General features: G+C 45.5%; 1 protein-coding gene across 5 annotated transcripts in view; it reads left to right on the top strand.

Annotated features, from left to right (window-relative positions):
- The window catches only part of Rasgef1b (RasGEF domain family member 1B), a 510,363-nt gene that overhangs the window by 480,599 nt on the left and 12,724 nt on the right, over nt 1-17,040 (top strand). For 4 of the 5 annotated variants that reach the window (XM_026785342.1, XM_026785343.1, XM_005359535.3 and 1 more), the window contains 5 exons: nt 7,093-7,275; nt 9,034-9,156; nt 9,642-9,779; nt 15,341-15,556; nt 15,997-16,071. In XM_026785342.1, the coding sequence (XP_026641143.1) occupies nt 7,093-7,275; nt 9,034-9,156; nt 9,642-9,779; nt 15,341-15,556; nt 15,997-16,071 (735 nt within the window). The remainder of the gene's footprint in view (nt 1-7,092; nt 7,276-9,033; nt 9,157-9,641; nt 9,780-15,340; nt 15,557-15,996; nt 16,072-17,040) is intronic. The other variant, XM_026785341.1, reaches the window with a different exon arrangement.

Below are 17,040 nucleotides of genomic sequence, written 5' to 3'. Positions count from 1 at the left end.
ATCCTCTCTGAGGTCTCTGCTGAAAGGGCTTCTCAGTCTAAGGAAAGAAACGAGAAGATAATCATCTTGACATTTCCAAGCTTAGAATAAGCCATGCTTTAGATAGCGTCAGAGGCTCACCTTTGGCATGCCACCCGGGCTCAGCTCCACAGTCACCGGAGCCTTCAGTCTGTCTGCATTCCCAAGGCTTGTGTCACACAAGGGAAGCTGTCGGTCTAGGCATTAGCTAGGAGGGTGCTAGGAACTTTTACCCAGCGTCTGCAGCGTCAACTGAGAAAAGAAGAGTTGTCCAGTGTGCAGATCCTGAAGTTCAAAGTTCCCGTGGAATCTAGACAGGAGTTGAGAAAGGTCAAATTCCAGGTACTAAATGGAATCTCTTCCCACTAAACAAACACACTTTCAAGGTTCAGCTGAGATAAGGAGAGCTTTGCCTACATTTTTTTTTTTTAAGTCAGGACACTTGTCTAGCATTTAACTGATGCTAAAACACTGTAATCAGTGTAGAGCTGTTGGGTTTATAAACACTGCGCCCTGTGGTGACGCAGGGTGAGTGGAAAGTGCTTTTCTCTGCCCTGCACATTTTCTGTTTTCTCTTGAGACGGAAGGATCACTGACGTGCTGTTCTAGGAAAGGTTGTCAGAGCGTCTGTCACAGAAGTCAGGGTGGCTTTTGCTGTGGCTCCACGCCCATCCATACCCCAGCCTCCTTCCCAGTTGGAGCTCTCACCTGACACCACCTCCTCCCCAGTGCACCTGCTTCATCCTAAACACCACAGCCAAAGCAGTTGCTAATTCAGACACAATCTGCCGGGTCAGGGAAAGGTGGCTTTTCATCTGGAGCTTTGGTTGGTCTGAAGCCATTCGACATGCCTTTTGGATCAATTCATCTTGTAAATCACCCACAGCCGGCCCTTGCTTTGGGATCAATGTCAGGGTCATCTTCAGGGTCTTTGGAAGAACATGATCTATGCTTGTGCACAAATTAGCAGCCCCTGTAAGATGTCTGTCAACTGACTTCTGTTTCCCAAGTCAATTTTAAGAAGGAATATTTGTCTACTCTGCCTGGCTTCGGTGTGTCTTGTTCCTGCTGGAAGCGTTTCCAGCGTAACTTATAACCTGTGGGCTAGCTTTAGTGCTCAGAAAGGCATTTTTTTCTTCATCCTAGTCTATCATTTCATAAAATAAAAATCTATTTCTTGTTGTCTTACTATGCCTTCTATCCAGAGTGATGCTCCACTGGGCCAGGAGCCCATTTCAGGAACTCTGCCCTTCAGACCTGCCATTCTTGTGTTCTCTTTAACTCAGCTGAATTGGTACTACACACACACACACACACACACACACACACACACACACACACACAAACACACACACACACACACAAACACGCACATATGCACATGCACGTATACATGCACACACATAAACGTTTATACACACATACATATACACATACACACATGCACACACATGTACACACATATACACATACGCATACACGCACATACAGTCACACACACACACACACACTTGATTTAGAAGGAGCTAGTCCTGAATGTCTTGGAGGAAGGTTCTCTGTTGTTCCACCTCACTCTCCTGCTTTGCAGTAGATATAACCCTTCTAGGCTCCACGCTAGGCCAGCGCCCTGTGAAGGACAGAAGCTCCAGTAGTGTCTATACAGACATGTCAGCGCATTTATGTGGGCACAGCAGCAGAGAGGTGTGGATTTCTTCAAAAAGATCTGTTCCATTAGCTGACTAGGACGTATCTTGAATTTCAACCAACCAACCTAGAAATGAAACTCTCTAAGGTGAGAACAGTTTTCCAGTCTGCAGTGTAGGTTAAGTAGTGATTGAATCGCCAACAGGTTTTTTTTGTGTGTGTGTCTCTCATACAGATTTCCTCTTCAAGGGAATTAACTCTTTTTATGTGTTTATTAGGTATAAATCGAGCCAGGATTGAACTAACTGCTGTCATACACTATAATTCTGAAGTAATCTCTGTTTCCTAAGCTAGGTGTTTGGTTAGCAGGTCCCCGTTTATGAGTATACTGGACAGGACTGATTTTTCATAAAGGGAAAAGGAACGGACATTGGAGGGGCTGGTTTTACGTTAGAAAGTGTGTGAAGGAGTAAGCACGTGAACCCTAGTGCCAGAACCCATTAGTCACGATGACGTACAGCAGAGGCAGCAGAACTACAGTGAGCCGGAAAGATGGACGGGAGCCAGAGGGTGAGAGCGACTTCTTGCCTGGATCTCCCTCGAGGAGTCATTGGCAAGAAGTTCCTGGAGATGGTGGAGCCCAGGGGTCAGGCAGTCTCTGATTCTTATTCTAGTACATTAGATACTGAGTTTATTTTCTTGACAATTTACAATCTTATTTCATCTTCTGGGCTCCGCTTTTCAGTCCCAGACCTGAGCCTAATGGAGTGGGAGACCTTGACGTGGAAGGTGAATGGTGTTGAATGAACCCTAGCTGTAGATGTGGGTCACAGGACCGGGAATGCTTACGAGATACCAAACCTTTGTGCCTTGTCTTCTTAGGTATTTAAAATTAAGGTTCCAAATAGTACCTTCTGTACTTATCTCCTAACTAGGTGGTGAGACTTTCAGAAAACTCCTGCATTGGCTGCTCGCTAGAGATGGTCTAGAATGAGTGATGGACACTCTGTCCCATGGTCTATTGTCAATGGCTCATTACAGTTTTCTTTGGCTGGTAATCTGTGAGTAAATACAGGGAAATACCTCTGCATTTCATGGAGCCATGGGCACAGGTTGAGCCATCTACTCTACAATGCTGCGCTCTTTCATATGCTGCTTAAGTAAGTCAACGGAACCCCTTTATTCTGGCTTCCCATGCCCCCCAGTTGTAAAGAGAGTGTGCTTCTTGAGGCACATACTGGAACCTCTGAACTTCCTGTCTGGATGGATCTGTGTACTGATCACCAAAGTCAGACGCTTAACTACTACTCTTAGCAGTGTGACTGTATTTTAATAAGAATAATTCGTGATTTTAACATATCTTAGAAATAAGAATCTATGCAGAACATGTAAAACATATAAATCATTCTAATAGCATACAATTTGGGGCAAAATGTTGGGGTTTTCACTTTATGGCTGTATATTAGAAGTTCAAAGACTATTTTAAATGTAATCTAAGTAATATAATAAAGCTTTTCCCTGGGATCTGGAGACCTAACTTTGAAGTCCTAATCTACCTGTGACTTTGTATGTAATCCCAGGCAAGTCACTGTAGTCTTCTTATGTGTGTGGGGGGAAGCAGGGAAGGTATGGAGGTGGGAGAGACAAAAGCACACAGGATGTCTGTCACAAATGGATGTAAAGAAGGATTATAAGAGTTACCAGAAGGCAGTCCAGAAAGACATCTGTAGTCAGGAAACTGAACAAGAGAAGTCAGTGAGGTTCCCAGAGCCCTGCCTGTCCCTGTCCCTCTGGAGGGACAACTTCATGGGGGGGGGGGAGTTCTGGGGAAATGAGCCACGGGAAGTAGATGACCTTCCTAGCGTCTGAGATCACAGAGGGCAGGAGGGTCACCGTGAAGAGAACAGGGCTTGGAGATGGCGGACAGAGGCATGGGTCTGAGCCCAAGGCGAGAACTAAGTAATGCGCCCCTTGCGTGTAGGTCTCGTATCATGATTGGATCTCAGCGGCTGGCCACAGGTCTTTGCATCAGTTTGTTGGCAGATGACCGCCAGAGACACACTCTTTCCTTCCACTAATGTTTTAGGTATAATAAGCTACAATACTGATGAACTTAACTCCATTAGGTTGCCAGCTCTACTTACAGTGTTTTCTTGAGGAGTCTTTTTGTGTGTGTGGGCGGGGGGGGGAGCATTTTCTGAGTGCTACCATTGCGATTGGAGTGGTATAATCCCTAAAGGCTTTTGCTACCACTCTCAAAACAGTGTTCTAAGAAGAGCTTTGCTAGGCAGACAAGATGTTGACACAGACGAATGTGTGTGTATGTGTGTGCCATTAGGGTTTGGGAAAAGTTGAGCAAACCCGAAAGTGACAGGTGTGAAATGTACCTGGATGTGGGACAGATGACTTTCTAAGACTTCACAACTATCAAGGGCTATTTCAATAAGTTTGATTTTTTTTTGAAAAAAGATTTATATTTGTGTGTATGTGTGTGAGCCTGCATGAGTGTACATACATGCAGCACATGCATGCAGGAGTCTGTAGAGGCCAGAAGTAGGTTTTGGGGTTAGAGGCCGGTGTGAGCCTCCATGTGGGTGCTATGAGTTGAATCCAAGTCCTGTACAAGAACAGCGAGCGTTCTTTGCTGAGCTGTCTCTCCAGCACGGAGTCCGAATTTGGGGGATAGGAATGGGGGTGGAATCCAAGTTCTTATCTACTTTACAGAAGAGTAAATAAGAGTGATAATAAATACTGGTAATTTGGGGGATAAGCTCTTAAAGGGGAACTGGGGTGATCTGGGACTATCTGGTAAGCTGTTTACTGCTGATAGGCTCCAGGCACTGGGGCACAGATTCCTTGGGGAGCCACATTGTACTGCAGTCATGTGGCTGTGTACGTTATCCTGGTCACCCCAGTTCACCTTCCTTAGCTCCAGGTCCCACATTTTTAGAAACAAGAGTTTGGGCGGCTTATTCTCTAGCCTCTCACCATCTGTGCTAATCACTCAGGACAACCTTTCCACCGAGTTCCAGCCCCCACCCCATCCTCCAGGCCATCCTTGGTCCTCTGACCAGCCACTTCTAATCGAGTGTACTTAGAAATGTAGTTTCTACCTCTCGAAACAGTTTCTGGGGCCCTTTTGGAGGTTTATCATTTATTGATTTTTCTGGAGTTCTCAAGTCCTGGCCAACCATCTTCAAAGACACTTGATTGGGTTCAGTGACAGGTGAGTAGAGATGTCAAGGAAAAGTCACAGTTCTGGGTAGCAAAGCTTCCCATCTCGGGAGTCCTAGCCTTCATCCTGTATGTGAAGGAGGCTGTGTGGCTGCCACTGTTGGAGGCTGCTCTAAGATAGCCACAATCAGATGGAGACAGGGTTCCTCCCGGGCTGTGACAAGTAACGCAGGTGAAGGGTTTCTCCACCGTTTGTCTCGTCAGGGACCAGTGAAGATACCTGAATTATCTTCATGAAAAGTGGCAATTTGAAGAGGAAAGAAAGTCACTTCTGTCTATGCCATATAAGGGAATAACACTGAGGATTTTTTGTTGTTGTTCTTATTTGTTTGTTTTTTAGTTTACCTACAGTTTTTGGATTTCAGATATTATCATCTGAGTGGTTGTCCTGTTTATTTAACCATTGTCTAGCCTTTGGATGCTATGACCATGTCCTCCCTAATAGAAGCACAACACTGATAACCCAGGTGTTGAAATCCTAGTGGAGGAGTTTTCAAGGATAATTTTCTTCCCATTTCTAGCAATATATATATATTGTGTGTGTGTGTGTATACATATACATATACATATACATATACATATATATATATATAGGTTTTTTGAGACAGGGTTTCTCTGTAGCTTTGGAACCTGTCCTGGAACTAGCTCTTGTAGTCCTGGCTGGCCTCGAACTCACAGAGATCCACCTGTCTCTGCCTCTCGAGTGCTGGGATTAAAGGCGTGCGCCACCACTGCCCGGCCAATTTTTTTTTTTTTAATGGAACTTTTAGAAATTCTATCTCTGTCCTGGTTTTTGGTTGGATAGAGGTCAGAACATGAAGCTATTTTTCTCTATGTCTCTCTTTCTTTCTGAGACAAGGTCTCTCTACATAGCCCTGGATGTCCTGGGATTAACAGTGTAGACCAGGCTAGCATTGAACTCACAGAGAGACCTGCTTGCCTCTGCCTCTGGAGTGCTCAGATCAAAGGCGTGCACCACCATTTCCAGGACTTCTGTTATCTCCATATCTCTCTTGATACGCTCTTCCTAAACGCTGCTTTCATTTGACACACTGGCATTATAGACTTTTTTTTTTGTTCTAACACCCTCTCCCTGGGCACTGCCTACCCCAGCCACACAACACCTGATTACGAGGTTCTTAGCCCCAATCTTATCCCCCACCTCCACAGGTGGAACAGATGCTGCTGGGGGGCTGAGCTTAGCCCCTTCATTTAGATGCAATTACCTTTCAGCCTATTAAAAAGAAGGATTAGCCCAGGTTGTGTCCTCCCGCAACCTCCAAGGCTACTCCTCATCAGTCCTTTTGAGTTTCCCTCGGCTCTGAATCCCCAGACTCCATGAATTCTGAATGCCTCCAGTGTCTAGACACGAGGCCAGAAATCTGAGTCTGCTCTCAGGGCCCTGCACTAGGTCCCCAGGAATCCCAGTAATAACCTAATGACCTTTGGCCTGCACTGAGCACTGTCTGACATGGGCTTTTTGAGTGACAAAACACAGAGGGTCAAGAGCAACTTCTCTAGACTGAGGCAGTACTCCCTGTTCTGAAATATAAAGTGCCTTCTCATCCTGCCTGTTGGCTGAGACAGGCTCTGCACACAGTACCCACACAGCATCCCAAACTTGAGAGCTGACGAGAGGAGCAAAGGCCAGATAACATGCTGGGGAGCCAGCATGATGTCTCTTGACATGAGCAAACACAGACACACACGTTAGACACACACAGGCAAAGATGCAATCTGTGCCCTTTAATTCCAGGCCTCTTGCAAATGAAGATCTTTTCAATTTTAGCCCTGGTGCTCATCCACATGTCCAGTGCCTGTCAGTTTCCTTCAGTTTTATCTGATTCATCCTGGTGATGTCTTGACTTGAAAATCCTTGGCTCAGTGAGGTTAAGCAATGGGAGCCAGGTTCCTCTACACCTGTTCACAAGTGACTGTAAAGGAGCGTGTGTAAAAATGACACCATGCGGATTACAGTCCAGACTGGATCTAAGCAGTTTGTAATATTTGATTGCATGTGTGTGTGTGTGTATGTGTGAACTCAGAGCATTTGGGCTCTTCCTGGTTCTGACAGTGTGTCACAGCTATTTCCTCAAGCTGCGTGTCTTCCGCTATTATGAGAATTACTGATGAAATCTTACTTTTCGTATCACATGTCACTGATGATTGTGTTTTCTTGTGTTTCATTCTTTTTAGGAAAGTATGCCTCAGACACCTCCCTTTTCAGCAATGTTTGACAGCAGTGGTTACAATCGAAACCTCTACCAGTCTGCAGAGGACAGCTGCGGGGGCTTGTGTTACCATGACAACAACCTCCTTTCTGGATCTTTGGAGGCACTTATCCAACACTTAGTACCCAATGTGGATTACTATCCAGATGTAGGTATCAGTGTTCCTCTGAAACCCATTTTTGGTATGGCTTAGAAATTGCAATATGAACCTGGCGGTGGTGGCGCACGCCTTTAATCCCAGCGCTCAGGAGGCAGAGGCAGAGGCAGGCGGATCTCTGTGAGTTCAAGGTCAGGCTGATCCAGAAGAGCTAGTTCCAGGACAGGTTCCAAAGCTACAGAGAAACCCTGTCTCAACAAACAAACAAACAAACAAACAAACAAACAAAGAAATTACAGTATGGTATATGGGCATACTATCTTTGCTGGGAAATTACTTTGGTCGCTAAGAATTTTTTCCAAGAAGAAATTATACAGTAATTATTGAAAGTTCTGAGACCACATTGAGCCTGGGGATGGGTCAGATGGGCAAAGTCTCCACATCTGATTTTTTTTTTTTTTAGGTTGTCCACCACATTAGGCAGTCTAAATGAAAAGATATCTGTAGACTTGATCCATGCTGATGTCTTGCTCTGTGAAATGCAATTAAGGATAGCATTGGGTGCTTCTGTCATGTGACTTTAATGTACGTAGGGAAAGTCCATAGAGAGAGATAAGTTACACACAGATGCAGTAATTTATAGATCAGACATCGGGGAGTGTTGGCCTCACTTTTGTTTTCCCTTGACACGCTTGCATACACAGCACTTTCTAACCTGGGAGGGCTGCTGTATTCTATCTCAGTTTTGGTTGTTCCAAGAGGCAAAAGGGGAGACGTATCTACTCACTGGCTCCTCTTAGTATCAGCAGTCAAGCCAGGTGGCCTTTCTGGGCCACGTGAGTGCCCCTCCCCTCTTGTGTCTGTTGAGGGGGATTTAGAAGGACAAGAAGGTTGAGTTTAACAGGCAGCCGTTTATTGATGGTGAGTTCCTGGAAATGCCTAGAGACCACATTTATTAGTTTTTATAAATACAATCATAACCTCGTGTTGCAGAGGAGAGCGTGCGCTTGCCAATGGTAATTCACCGTAATGTCCTTAACTGAGTTATCTCTGCGTGATTCATTACATAGCCTTTTCAAATATGTTCCCAGAGATGGAAAACTTGTTATCGAGGGTATAAGGAATCCCTTGTTCAGTACTGTAAGTGTTTATGAAGCACTAAAGGTGCCGAAGGAGGGCCGGGGAAGCCAACAACCCATGGAATTCCTCTTTTGATGGAGAACCTGAAACTGTTAGCATAAATAATCACCACTTCATCAGTGGTTGCTTGAGAAAAGTATATAGTGCTATATTGTGCTTTATCAGATTGCTTAGTCTTGAGCAAGCCAGGAGGTCAGTTGAAAGTCAGCCTTCGAACGTTGTAACACAAACACTGTGTGTGCTTCACGGAACACACTGGGCAGTTCTTGACTGAATGCGGGTAGGGTAGGGTTTCTGTTTTTCCGTTATTATTTATTGGTTAAAATAGTATGTGGACACGTGACCTTCTTCAATGTGGGTAACCTATTTAAACCAGCCTTGATTCTCGCTGGGCTGAATTTCATTCTTCTTGATTACACTGGAAAACGAATACATCCTGGCTCCCGGATGACAGATAAGAAAATGTCCTCTGGGCCATTTCGGGAGTCGAATTTATCCTGTGATTTTTAGTATGTTTTAAGGGGCAAGATAAAGTGGCGGTGGAGGGGACTTGGCATTTCCCAGAACCCTCAGCCTCTTAGCTCCAAAGTATGAGGAGATTATAGTGGGAGGAAATGGCACAAACTCAGGGAGGTGGTGACGAAGATGACTCTCTCTCTCTTGCTGCAGAGAACGTACATATTCACCTTCCTGCTCAGCTCTCGGTTATTCATGCATCCGTACGAGCTGATGGCCAAGGTTTGCCACCTGTGTGTTGAGCACCAGCGACTCAGTGAAGGGGACAGTGATAAGGTAACGCAGCATTTGAGTTTTATGGGTTTTGTTGTTATTGTTGTTGTTTTGGGTTTTCTTTGGATCTGCTAACTCTGGCTTAGATTTCATGGTGATGGTTTCCAAAAGTGACCCCCACGTAGCCCCAGGCTGACATGCCTAACTGGCACAATGGCCGGACTGAAAGAATTGTGGGGTAGGGCTGCAGAAGTGGGCCAGTGATGGAACACTTACCTCCTTTGTGTACAGCCCTAGGTTAGCCCCCTAGCACTGCAAAATAAAATAAAATAAAATAAAATAAAACAAGGAGCAGTATAAAACTCCCAGAGGACTGTCCTGCTGTTGTTAACTATACTTGGCATTGCTATGAAGGGGGCTATAGCTGTTGCTTCTTCCCCGAGAACGTGCGGCACCAGAAGTTAGTCAGTGACACAGTTATTTGGTTATTTATTTAACGCAGACCCTGGTGGTGGATATCTCTGACGTAGATTTCTTTTTCTCCCTAGAACCAGATGAGAAAAATTGCACCTAAAATTCTTCAACTCCTGACAGAGTGGACGGAAACATTTCCTTATGACTTCCGGGACGAGAGAATGATGAGAAACCTAAAGGACCTGGCACACAGGATGGCCAGCGGCGAGGAGGTTGGTCATGGGAATGTAGTGGAGCCAATGGGGTTTCCAGGTGGAACCTGGGAGGGAAGCGGGGCTGAACTGACACAGAACTCAGCGCTGCCTTTTTCTTTTGCCTTCAGCCAGCCCTCAACATAGCATATGTTGGCCTTTTTGGTGTGTCACGTGGTGAACGATTATTCCATGCCCTTAGATGAGTGTGATCTGGAGTCTTAGGTTGTTGTTTCCAGCTGTGTTCATGCTAATTCGTGTGGCCAGGCGCATTTTGTTTTTATTCCACTTTGGTCTGTGTTCTTCAAAGGTTTGACCCAGCTCACATGTTAATTCTTCTCTCTGTGTGTCTACCTACACTTACAGTAGATATAACTAAATAGCCTATTAATAACTCATTAGAAATAGACAGCCCAGACTATGGAGGGGGAACGCACATAAGCCGGTGTTGAGAGCGAGTGCATCTGGAACGGACGGCTGTGATTGGTCCGTTCCAGATAAAAGGGAAATACAGTTGGTTACATAATTTACAGGGGAAGGAAAAAGCGTCCTAGGGATTCCAGGCATTAGATGGAAAACGTAGAAATCTGGGGCTGGTAGAACATTCGTGTGGCATACATGAGCCGGTGTGATGGTGAATGCAATGAAAACAAGAGAAGACAAAGTCTTCTTAGGAGGGTTTCACATAGGAGGCCTCGCTTGCTCTTTTATGGTGTTCATAGCGCACATTCTGATCAAAGGGAGAGCATGAAGTGTTGTATAATTAACAAAGGTAATTCATGGAACTGGGGTGTCGGGCTGGGGGTGGCGTGCAGGAAACGATCCAAGTATTCTGGTGCCGGAAGTAGATTCAAGGCTAGGACCTGGAATAAGTGGAGGTTCAAAGCAGGTCTCTTAGGTCATCTTCCATAAATATCACCTCTGCCAACTCAGCCTTTGATAGCAGGTGCTAAGTAGCTTCAACAGAGCCGAGGTATTTGAAGCAGGCCTGGAGGGCTAACTTTGTGTGTTGAGGCTTGCTGGGCAAGAATATGTTTGTAGTTTCCGTGCGGCAGATAAGTGTCTGGGAGTAAGTTTGGCACTGTGTAACTCTGTCACCTAGAGAGAAGTAGCCGGAGTACCTGACAGGGCAGGGATGTCCTTTTCATTGACACACTACCCCCTCCATGACAGCTCCCTGGAGAAGCCGATCTCTCAGCTCCGTGCTGCACAGATAAGATCTCAAGACACCTGTCCTGATTCATGGAAATGCTCACGCCATTTTCCTAAGCCGAGATCAGTGAAATTAGGAAAACCCGGCTGTTGTCTTGTGTGGCATTCAACTCAGGAGCTTTCACTGTTGCTTTAAGCACCATGTGGAACTCCCAGCTGGTTGTGAACTCACAGTGTTCTAGTCAGTTTTCCTGCCTTAGGTTCTTGCTGCTGTGAATGAACCCCCACAAAAGGGAAAGCTCGCCAGGGTAGCATTGCTGCGGGCATTCTGTATGGGTGGCTGCTACTGGCCGCTTGGCAGGGCCAGGGTTGGCTCAGTGGCTTTGGTTTGTGACCAAGATAGGTGCCATCCTAGGGCTGTTTCTGTATGAAGGTGAGGAGTCACAATCAAATTTTCATTTCCGTTCAATTGTACAGAGCTATTAGCCAGAGAAATTAGATTATAACTGTTTCTTCCCAAAAGGAATACTTGGGTTTTTTTTTTAACAGATAAAAATGCAGTGATTTGAAAATGCCTTATTGATGGCTATTGGTCTTTCTTATCTGAAACCAGAGGTGGTGATCCTTTCTATTTGCCAACTGAGGTCTGATCTTTATAAACAAGGTCAAGCCTCCAGGGATTGGGTGACGTGGAGGAGAGGGTCAGACAGCCTTCTGACTCTGGCTTCTTGTTGGCTTGTGTTACTAGCCTACTCTTCCCACACCATGAAAAGTCGGCTGGCTTTGACAGTGGCATGGCACGAGAAAGATCTCCTAGGGAAACAAGGACTCCATCAAGTGGAGGCTGCATCTGCCTTGACTGGCCAGGGAGTCACAGGAAGCCGCCTTTCCTTGGCTGCTTTTATCCAGACTTTAGGAACTGGGTCCGCACATAACCATTGCTCGAGTGGAGTGTGCTCTGCCTCGTCCACCAAACTGCTCACTCCTTTCCCATCTCCAGAAACCATGGCACTGAGTGGCTGCTAATGTTGGTGCGGTAGAGGCTCTTGCTGCATTTATTGTCTTGTCGGTCTCCTTCCTGTCACGTGTTTAAACCTCTCTCCTCAGAGAGACCTTTCACAACTCCAGCCCCAGCCCCTCCCATTCTTGGCTTTTGTGCTTTTTGCTTCACGGTACTCTGGGATTCGTGCTAAATTGTTTGTGGCTCTGCTGGACTTTTGATGATGCTCTCTTTGTTCCCCATGACATCTTTAACTCCTGTCTGAATGCCTGGCATGTAGTTGGTTCTCAGAATATTTGAACGGATGGATGGATGGATGGATGAAAGGAAGGAAGGAAGGAAGGAAGGAAGGAAGGAAGGAAGGAAGGAAGGAAGAAAGAGCGAATTAACAAAGAAGTCAACTGCGAGAATGGGGAGACATCATTCCTCCCCGTGAAAGAAGCTTGGGTTTGAACCAGGGCCTGTTGCTTCTTGCCTCTGACTTCAGGGAAGGTTTTTGGCACTCAGTGAATCCAGGTGTGCCCTGTATATAATTTAGTCATGTTCCTTAGAATCTGCTAGGACAGTTCCACATAATTTGGCTTAATATGCTTCTCCCCTGGGGATTTGCCCCAAATGGAGTGGTTTATTGGGGCTCTCCGGGAAGAATCATGAAATGAATCTAATGATTGAATTCCATGACAAATGGCTGGAGTGGATAGAATGCGATTTTCTCTTCCTTAAGGGGCTGGTCTCTATGAGGACTTCTGTCTTTATTTGCCAGGTAATTACTGTCTCTGGCAACTGAGGTCATAAAAAAGAATAAGTACACATTTAGCAGTTCGTGACTCAGTGAGGAAGCATGCTTAACCACGCCAGAACCTCACTCCTCAAATGGGATCAGATGAAAGCAAGAGACTGAAAAGGGTCCTAGTACCCTCTCCCTCCATCTTTCTCCCAGTACCCCTTCCCCCATCTTTCTCCCAGTACCCCTCCCCCATCTTTCTCCCAGTACCCCTCCCCCATCTTTCTCCCAGTACCCCTCCCCCATCTTTCTCCCAGTACTCACCCCTGCTCAGTGGGAATCCTCCACATGGGACCCAGGCTGCAGACTGTTCCTACTCAGCCCTTTCTTTTGCCCTTGCTATTTTGCTGGGACCTTCAGGTGGTGACCTGAAGAAAAATGGCCGTTTCTACCCAAAGTCTCTTGTGTGAGGGACCCTGAGACGGAAGAGGTGAGGTGTGAGGTACCCAGACAACCCGTGTGGGATGTAAATAATGGACATTTTGAAGATTAGTTTTTCACTTTTCCAAGTGAAAAAGAACTTTCCTACACGTGTCTCATATGTATGGTGTCCGAGAAATACCACCAGGTGGGCTTCCGCTGTATTTGCACCAAATCAAAGTAAAAATACCAACCCCTCCTCTCTGCACAGCGCCAGGTGTTGTCAGTTTTGTGTGCATCCTCCCAGAGCGCCCCCTTGGCATGTATGACTCTATGCACAGGTTCAGACACCCGAGGAACGGTGGGTTCAGGGAAGTAAGTTTCCGTTTAGAAACCTTTGAGTTCTTCTTATTTGACCAATATCCTCTTAGCCACATCTTGCTGTGTTTCGTATTTTAGTAATGGCAGTTGTGGGTTACTCTTGTAAATAGGTCTTAATGGCTGTAAAAAGGCAACCGTATAACATGTTTTCTACTCAGGATGGTACACGGTGCAGCTGAAGTGTCTCAAGAACTCTTTGCATAATTTTAAGAAGTAGCAGGAGCACTCGTGTAGGCATTTATAAGGACATTTGGTACAGAAGACTGAAGTAAACACAAGTTAGTGTATCTCAGTGTTCCCAAAGAAAGGTGAGGTTAGGGCGGGGAAGGAGAAGCACATTCCTTAGCCTTGATTGGTTTGGGTACCAAAGAAAGACACATTTTCTTTGAGTGTTAGACTACCAGCTTCCACCTCTAGTCCTAGAAGGGTGATAGGTTGTTTAAAGGTGAGGGGTTTTTGGGGGGGGGTGGGGGGTGTGGGGATTGGTTCCTATGTATCTCAGGCTTATCCCTAGGATGACTTTGAACTCCCAGTCCTCAGGCCCCACTTGCTCTGTGAAAGTAGAGAAAAACAAAGGGTATACAGTGGGCCTGCTTAAGAGCGTATTTGATGTCATTGCCAGGTAGAGACGAAAAAAGATGGAGAAGGCAGTGGTTGCTTTGAACCTCTGCCTACATGAGATGTAGCCAATTTCAGATTTGTAATTTCTTTATTGTGAACAGCTACAGGTGTGTGTGTGTGTGTGTGTGTGTGTGTGTGTGTTTAAACACACTTTAAGCCAAATTAGAAAAAAGATACTTTTTATGCCTTTTAGATTTATAATTTTCAAATTGCCAATTCTGGCAGATGGTATCAGGCACCTTTTAAAAAGCCAGTGAGGCATAAGCACGGGCCTGCCTGCCTTGGTAGACTCCCTGGGACTGTCAGTCTAAGTGGCCAGCTGGCACTATGTCAGCCTGCATTCCTCTCGTCTACGTAGGCATCATCATTTACTAGAAGGATAGTTGCTGTTAGCAGTTTGGGGCCAGAAAAGAAAGACAAGAGCAACACCGTATTAAATAAGTATACCCAAAGAAAGGATAGAGGAAGGGGTTAGGGATGGATGAATGGATGATGGGTGGATGGATGGATGATGGATGTTGGATGAATGGATGGATGATGGATGTTGGATGGATGATGGATGCATTGATGATGGATAGACAATGGATGAATGGATGTTGGATGGGTGATGGATGATGGATAGATGGTGGATGGATGGATGATTGATGGATGATGGATGCATTGATGATGGATGGATGATGGATGGATGGATGATGAATGGATTGACTGCCACGTGTCAGAGTATGTGTGGACATCAATATCAACTCATGAATGGGAAAAAAAATGGACATGAATCAAGAATAGGTCAGATAACAAAAATGGGTATCCAGTTCCACTGTAGATGTCAGGAAGGTGAATGAGAGGGGAGTGGAAAGTAAGGTGCGCTCTCCCCACGTAGCTTCCACGCCCTCAGAAGAATGAGGCTAAGTGATAGGAATGGAGAAGTCATGCAGGCGGCTATAGGAACACGGGGGAGGATGATCTGCTTTGAGATACACGCTGGTTTCGTCTAACAGAAGTGAACAGGCACACTCTCACTGAAGAGCACTTCCTTGTGTGTAGTATCCATTGCACTGGGTCACCACCACAGCTAACCTGACGTTTCTGAGGTGTTTTCAAGGCCCAGCCTGCATGACATTTTCAAAAACATTCTAAGAGAACAGTCCAATGAACCTAGGCTTTTGAACACTTTGCTGTGTATGGGTGTCCTCGAAGCCGGTGGAGCTCAAAGCGTTTGAAGGCAGGGTGTCTGAGGTTGGCAAAGGACAGGCAGGTCAAGAGTGTCATCCTCCCCTTGCTTCCTAGCAGACGTACCGAAAGAACGTCCAGCAGATGATGCAGTGTCTCATCCGAAAACTCGCCGCCCTCAGCCAGTACGAGGAAGTCCTGGCGAAGCTCAGCTCCACAGCCACTGACCGGCTCACGGTCCTGAAGACCAAGCCCCAGTCCATACAGCGCGACATCATGACGGTCTGCAGTGACCCTTACACGTTGGCCCAGCAGCTGACTCACATCGAGCTGGTAAGACCCTATCTTTTTTGCCCTTTGTGGCCCCAGAATTGTTTGTTTTGGCATCGAGACTGTGTTTGCTGATAAAGGTCAGAATAACTCAAACGGGAAGCAATCCACAAAACTGAATCATGTTTTGTTTTTGGCATTTGAATTATGGATGTTTTTGATATCCTGGGAATTTACTCATAAACACATACTAAACAAGATGAGGGAAAGCAAGGTTTATTGACCTTCTTTATCTTCTGCCTCTAATTATTTTCCTATAAATGTTCATTCTTCAGCTGTCTTATGAAACATCTCCTTTCACCTCTTGAAGATGAAGAAAGTATTTAGAGCTAAAAGCTTATTTTATAATCTAAGAAATTTGGGGGTGCTGCCAAAATTAATAAGGGGAAATGTGGCCATCTGTTTCTTCTCATTTTCTTTAATATTGTTGGCTTTTGTTTCAGGAGAGGCTCAATTACATTGGTCCAGAAGAATTTGTTCAGGCGTTCGTGCAGAAGGACCCCTTGGACAATGATAAGGTAATTAGTATCAAGTTGTTTGTTTTTGTGTTTTTCATTAGCTGTGTGTGATTCACTGTTGTTTTCTTGGGCTGGGTCTCTAAGTGCCTGTGCAATAGTTTACCCCATCACTTCCTCCTTATTTAGGAATTTAAGAAGCCCTTCCTGGCAAGGTCCAAGTGTTTTTGGTGCTGAAGGTAGATGATAAAAGCATATAATGGTTTTAGCAGATTAAGCTAGAAAGAAAATCAAAGAGAATAGTCTGCCTGTGATTCAGCAGCATGGTCAGGAGACAGGATGTACATCCAGCCTGCCCAGCAGAGCTCCAGTTAGCCTGGTCCCTTGCTGTAAGTGAATCCCTCACGACAGCGTTATGGCAAACGCTGAAACACAGAAAGAACATGGTCCTGGACCTACACAGTCCATTTCATGAACACATGCACAGGTTTTTTTTTTTTTCTTTCTAGAGTGACCTCTAGAAGCATTTTGAATTGTTAGGCTATCTGTGGCTGCTTCACCTACTGCTGAAGTCTCTTGGGGAGACAAGGCCACAGCTGTTTCCGGCCTTAGACTAGTTTCACTCCGCATGGGAAGTGAAGACATGATTTTCAGTAGGAGGCCAGTGGACTTTTTTTTGTTTGTGTCTTCTGAAAGGAAGGAAAGAGGGATTAATGAACCTCTTCAAGCGTGGCCTTGAACTCCAAGATAAGATGAGCTTCTGCTTTTGAACAGTGTGCCATTCACCCTATACAAGAGAGTAATAACGTAGAATTCCATTTATCTTTGGGTAAATGGTGCTCTGACATCTTGCCTCCCATCTAAATTTGAGAGAGGGTTTCTAGCCCCGCGCGCTCAGCCACTCCTTGCTGTGTTGATAGCAATTGGCATTTGTATCCTATTTGAGCCTGCAACCCTTGTTCTAGTGACATCTCTATTGCTGTGATATAGTATCCAGACAGTAAGTAACTTAGGGAGAAGGGGCTTATTTAC

The sequence above is a fragment of the Microtus ochrogaster genome, linkage group LG1, assembly GCF_000317375.1.
Source record: "Microtus ochrogaster isolate Prairie Vole_2 linkage group LG1, MicOch1.0, whole genome shotgun sequence".
Lineage (NCBI taxonomy): Eukaryota > Metazoa > Chordata > Mammalia > Rodentia > Cricetidae > Microtus > Microtus ochrogaster.
Note: the sequence above shows the minus strand (reverse complement) of the source record. Positions and strands in the feature narration are given on the sequence as shown.